Here is a 6,495-nt window from a genome sequence, read left to right as displayed (position 1 = left end):
CGGTAAAAGAAAATCCTTGTACTACGAACTGCTATCATGGGCTTCTCTCAAACATTGATTTAGGCATTCATCTTACTGTAATATAGCTTTAATCACTGCATTCAGTCCTTGTCTAATTTGCAGCTAGTCGATTACTTGAAAAACCAACTTGTGTAATTGGGTTAATTTTAAGAGAGAGAAAAATGTTTTAGCCACGTAATGATTTCTCAAAAATAAACTTACAAACTGATCACGTAGTTTGATATTGTACGTCATATTGTAAAATTATTTTTATTGTAAACTAGATCTAACATATCATATAAAATTACGTCAATTTATTAATTTATTTTTATGAAATATCTTTCTAGCTATAGTAATTCTCTAAGAAAAATTTGAAAAAAAGCTCAAATGTCTTAGATTTTTCTTGTTCTAAAATTTATGGGTTAAAACTGTATATATGAAAGCCCATTGACCTGCAGTGCACTTAATTTCAGGGTTTTGGTACAATTAGCGGTCTTAATGAAACAAGATCGATCATGGGGTACTCATGCAGCTGTATGTAATCAGGATCGGACCCTAAAAGTGGATTGAGTTTTTACATTATAATTAGATATTTATGTTATCTTTTAAAATATTTTCATTTAAAAAAAGTATCAAAACATATAAATTCAGATAAAACATGTAAATAATCAAAATTTCCATTGATATCTGAAGTAATGACCTGTTTGTTAGGTCTTCTAATTCTTAATTAATGTATGCAGACGCTGAGAAAAAAAAAAAAAATTAATGTATGCAGACTGTTGGCTAGCTAGCTAGCTGTAAGTCTTGTATATATCAGCCCTTGCAGCTAGGGTCCAAATTAACGACGATGGTGTATTTGTATTTTTTTAAAAATATTTTTAAAAAATACATCAATTACTTTTTTAACTATTAAAAAAATAAAATAAAACACGTGAACAGACAAATAGTATCATTTTTCTGTATAATTTATACATACCTACCATCCTATTAATTGCCCAATTAATATGTACGTACGGCACTACTTGTGAAGCCACTTGTAAATAAATCATCTGTATTCACACAAGAATTGCCCAAAAAAAGTGAAGGAGTAAAAGGACAAAAGCCTTGCAGGCCTTCACCAACTAAATGTCTTCAGTGAATGTGACATTCAAGAAGAGGATGAGTCATGTGTTGTTTTCAGAAATATAAAAAGGCGCCGGCCACAATATCTCATATAAAGATTCAAACACATCTCATATAGATCATGTACTTTATCTAAAGGCAGAGCAATATGATTAAATAAATACAAGTTGGAAAAATCTAGAGAGTAATCTCATACAAGTATGTGCATGTCAAGAAAGTCTAACATTATTAATTAAATAAAGACAAGATTGATTTTGTCAGAAAGCCAAAAACAAAAACCTTAAGAAACATTAGCTATATATTGGTCCTATGCAAACGGTCATGTGATGTCACATATCTATAGTCAAAGTAATACAAAAGACCCTTTCCTTTAAACTCTATCACCAACAATTTAAAAGAAAAGAAATTTAGCATTTTGCTGACTTTTTAACTTCTAGGAGCAATCAATGAAAACATGATACAACTCATACCGCACAAAGTTTTTTTTTTCATGACCTTTCAAACCCAAAGGCTCAGGTAAGAGCTTATGCAGCTTTACTCCACAATGCTTCAAATTCTCTCCTTTCCAACACTTTCATGGCTCTTCTTCATGTTTGTCCTGGTTCTTTATTGTAAAAGATCATCTAAAGCCAAAGACCAAATACATAGAAAGTTGCCACCAGGGCCATGGAAACTGCCTCTTATAGGGAACTTGCACCAGCTGGTTTTCTCTTCATTGCCTCATCATTCCTTGACAAAGTTAGCACTGAAATATGGGCCAATCATGCAAGTGCAACTAGGTGAGGTATTGGCTATAGTTGTTTCATCACCAGAAATAGCCAAAGAGGTGCTCCATACACATGACACTGTATTCATAAATCGGCCTACCAATCTTGCTGTCGAAATTCTCTCATATGGCTATTCAGGTATTGTCTTTACTCCCTATGGCGACTACTGGAGACAGATGCGAAAGATTAGCGTCATGGAACTCCTGAGTGCTAAGCGGGTGCAGTCCTCTAGATCAATCAGAGAAGAAGAGGCTCTGAATCTAGTTGAATCAATCTCTTTGTCCGGGGGACTTGCAATCAATCTCAGCGAGAAAATCTTGTCCATGACGTATGGTGTGACTTCCAGGGCAGCAATTGGGGCTAAGTGTAGACAGGAAAAGGAGTTCATATCATTGGTTAAGGAAATTCTACTTATGAGCGGAGGTTTTGACGTGCCTGATCTGTTCCCTTCGCTAAAGTTCCTTGGTTTCCTTACTGGGATGAAGCCAACTTTGGAGAAAATGCATAGAAAGACAGACAGAATTCTGGAGGATATAATCAAGCAGAAGATGGAAAGGAGTACCAACAGTTCTTCAGCCGGCTACGATGAATCGGCTGAGCATGAAGATCTAGTTGATGTGCTGTTGAAACTTCAGGAGAAGGGTGGGCTTGATTTTGATATCACAAGAGATCATATCAAAGTTATGACTCTGGTATGTACTTAGTTGATATCTTCTAATTTATTATCAACATTTCTTAATCGTCTTTTCTTTCTCTTCTCCCACATTTTAAGGAAATTCATTTTATATCTCTTCATACTAACATTTAACACAACACAAGAGTCGAACTGGATGATAGTTTGAGTGGCTTTTTTAGGACATTGTCATTGCGGGGAGTGAGACTTCAGCATCTACAATAGAATGGGCAATGTCAGAATTGTTGAAAAACCCAAGAGTCATGGAAAAGGCACAAGCCGAAGTACGAAGAGTCCTTGAGGGGAGGGGGAACATTACCGACACAGACCTTCAGAAATTAGATTACTTGAGAGCAGTTGTCAAAGAAACTCTGCGGTTACACCCTCCAGTTGCCTTAATCTCAAGAGAATCAAGAAAAAAGTGTGAAATCAGTGGATATGAGATACCTAGCAACACAAAAGTGCTCATTAATATATGGGCTATGGGAAGAGATCCCCAATACTGGATTGATGCTAATCGCTTTCATCCAGAGCGGTTCTACGACTCCAGTATTGATTTTAAAGGGACCAACTTTGAATACATTCCATTCGGAAGTGGTAGGAGGATATGCCCAGGCATATCATTTGCTCTTATAAGTGTTGAACTTGCTCTTTCTCACTTGTTGTATCACTTCAACTGGAAACTCCCCAATGGAATCAAACCAGAAGAGCTTGACATGTCTGAGTCTCCCGGATTAAGCGCCAAAAGAAGGAAGGATTTGTACCTTATTGCCACTCCTTGGATTCCTCTGTTTAATAATTGAAGAGATTGAATTTAGATGTATGTACGTAAGTACTACCTACCTATTGTTGCAGAGGATTGCAATATATATATATATATATATATTTATATATCTTTGTCTGTAGAAATGTTTGGTGTCAAGAAAAAAGAAAATCGAAATACTTTAATGTAATACACCACTCTGTACATGGTGAAAGTTTGATTTTCTCTAAATTTCTTGTGTATGATTCATCCAATTAAAAAATATCTAAATTGCTGATTTTGCTTTTTGTGCTTTCAGACATGTTTGCCACATCATGTCTGTATCTGCCATATTAAAGGATATAGTTGCAAGTTTCCTTTGAAGTTTTGCTCTTTGAAATGTTTGTTTCAATATTTAAATAAGCATGTCTGTATCTGCCATATTAAAGGATATAGAGATGCATAAGAACCTGCATGCATAAACTAACAGCAAAAGAAAATCCTTGTACATTTATTTGCATTTTGATATCATGGGCTTCTCTCAAACATTGATATATATACATAGTTGATGTGCTTTTGAACCTTCAAGAGGTGGGTGAACTTGAATTCAGTATCACAAGCAAGCACATCAAAGCTATTGTTACGATCCCACGTCGACTTTGACTACTTAAATAAGTGAAGCCACGTACACTTCAAACCGAAATACAAGGAAAACTTATTAACTAAAAACTGGACCACAACGCACGTAAAACAGAGCATAAAACAAAGCATGCAAATATGTAAAAATAGAACAAAGCTAACGGAAATAAATGACGTAAAACTCGCAACTACTAAGGACCCATTCCACTTCTGCACGTTCAGCCATGACCCAGTCCAAACTACATTGTTCTTCACTTCGCTTAATGGTCCCGTCCGCTGTCTACGTTGCCTCATTCCCTGCTGCTCGCATGCAACATCTTCCTCATACGTGCATGCAACGTCTTTCACGTCTCCTACGTCCACTTGTTTCCCAGATACTTGGGATTTGGCTTGGGGCCTTTCTCTGAACGTCGAGGCCTATAAGCTATCACCATGGTACTACGTACTATATATAGATATGTAATTATTTTCCACCAACATTTCTTTATTTGTTATTTTTTCCACAGACAAATAAGCTGACTTTTTTTTGTTGCAAAGTATTTCTACTTGCAAGTCAGCTTAGAGTACATGTCTTATAAAACTAGCTCAACAGCAGCCGATTAAAATGGTGAAGCAGCAATGTCCAAAAGATGGATGGTTTAAATTAAACGTGGAGGGGAGTTCTCTTGGAAATCTCAGTCCTTCAGGTGCAAGAGGGGTGATTCAAAATTCCAAAGGGGAGTTGTTATGTGCTTTTGCAACATTTACAGGTCATAGCACTAATAATTTCGCTGAAGTAATGGGTGTGTTTCATGGACTTAGATATGTCTGTACGTTGGGTTTGATAAATGTTGAGATTGTACTGGATTATATGCTAGTGATAAAATGGCTACAGCAGAAAAGATGTAGTCTTTGGTATATGGAGTATTATTGGGAGGAAATACAAAGAAGGTTAGCTGGGCTTCGGGTTTCTTTCTCTCGATCATTCTTATAGAGAGACTAATATAGTGGCAGATGGTTTAGCGTGAAGAGGTGTGAATGGTTCAAATGACATATGGTATTCGGCTTCGAATCTTCCTCCTCTCATTAGAGGTTTTATTAGATTGGATAGGGGGTTTCCCTTAGAGCATTCACATTGGGTTCCTTATAAAATTTCCTATAATTTAGTTAAAAAGTACATTTTCTAAAAGTTTTTTCTAAATTTTACTCATCTTTCAAAAACCTTCTACATCTCATTCCCTATCAATTCCTTATTCTATTAAAATAATATTTTTCTATTCTTTTTTTATTAATTTTTTCTCTCACTTTCATTTATAAATTTAACTACTCAATATTTTTTTTTTATGTTTTGAATTATTACTCTAGTGAAGATTTTAAATAAAAATTTAAATTATTTTTAATATTTTTAAAATTATTATTTTTTTATATTTTAGTAGCTATTTAAATTATATTTAAAATTATTATTTAAAATTACAATAAATATGAGTATGAAAAAAAGTATAAATGATTGGAAGAAGAATTAATTTAATTGAAATGAATAAAATATTAATAAAAGTGATTTAGGGAATGAATAGTAGTTTCTCAAATATAGGGAACCACTATTCATTTTCTAAATCTTTTTCTTAAAATAAGGATCCGGATGAAGGGAAGTTTTTAGAGTATTCTCTAAAATATTCCTCAAATTATAGGGAAAAAGTGATTTTAGGGAAGCCAATGGGAATGCTCTATATTCGTAAAAACTGTAAATGATTTTGTTTATGGGGGCTAAGTTTTTTATTATTTTTTGGTTAGTGATGTCCGTTTGGAAGTGGAATGTGTTTGTTACCACGGTTTTTGCTTCTGCCATAAGTGAGGATGATTTATAATAAGAAGGCTTGACCTTCACGATTAAAAAAAGAAGAGTACATGTCTTATACATTGTTGACATGATAGGACAGCAAGCAAAACCCTTCAATTTGATATTAATGTAATGCTATTTCTAAGACTAATCCATTCTCAGGACATTCTCTCGGCGGGGAGCGAGACTTCAGCCACTACAATAGTGTGGAAAATGTCAGAACTGATGATGAAAAACCCAAAAGTGATGGAGAAGGCGAAGGCTGAAATGCGAGGAGTCTAATTTGAAGGGAGGAGGAACATTGATATCTGAAGTAATGACCTGTTTGTTAGGTCTTCTAATTCTTAATTAATGTATGCAGACTGTATTGGCTAGCTAGCTAGCTGTAAGTCTTGTATATATCAGCCCTTGCAGTTTGGGTCCAAATTAACGACGATGGTGTATTTGTATTTTTTTTAAAATATTTTTAAAAAATACATCAATTACTTGTATATATCATTTTTCTGTATAATTTATACATACCTACCATCCTATTAATTGCCCAATTAATATGTACGTACGGCACTACTTGTGAAGCCATGCAAACAGCTAAGTTTAGTCCATATAGGCTATGCAAGGAGCTGACTTTCGCGTACTGCAAAATATCATTTCTGTACAATGCTCCAATTTCTGATCTCATTCCCAGTTTTTACTAACTAATTGGCTCTTAATCATCGTGTACATGATATCATCATCA

The 6,495-nt window shown here is 34.6% G+C and overlaps 1 protein-coding gene across 1 annotated transcript; it reads left to right on the top strand.

Moving 5' to 3' along the window:
• Positions 1-1,617: 1,617 nt before the first annotated feature.
• LOC108989947 (cytochrome P450 71D8-like) lies at positions 1,618-3,365 on the top strand. Its single transcript, XM_018963735.2, has 2 exons — positions 1,618-2,581; positions 2,745-3,365. Exons 1-2 carry the CDS (start codon positions 1,649-1,651, stop codon positions 3,363-3,365), a joined length of 1,554 nt encoding a protein of 517 aa, XP_018819280.1. The 5' UTR covers positions 1,618-1,648.
• The last annotated feature ends 3,130 nt before the right edge of the window (positions 3,366-6,495 follow it).

The sequence above is a fragment of the Juglans regia genome, chromosome 5, assembly GCF_001411555.2.
Source record: "Juglans regia cultivar Chandler chromosome 5, Walnut 2.0, whole genome shotgun sequence".
Taxonomy (NCBI): domain Eukaryota; kingdom Viridiplantae; phylum Streptophyta; class Magnoliopsida; order Fagales; family Juglandaceae; genus Juglans; species Juglans regia.
This window is presented reverse-complemented; position numbering and strand designations above follow the sequence as displayed.

What these genes read in the sequence shown, in the direction of transcription:
- LOC108989947 (XM_018963735.2), top strand. Translation starts at nt 1,649, where the DNA reads ATGCAGCTTTACTCCACAATGCTTCAAATTCTCTCCTTTCCAACACTT. An exon ending in ATATCAAAGTTATGACTCTG is followed by an intron (nt 2,582 to 2,744) that starts GTATGTACTTAG and finishes TGGCTTTTTTAG; the next exon opens with GACATTGTCATTGCGGGGAG.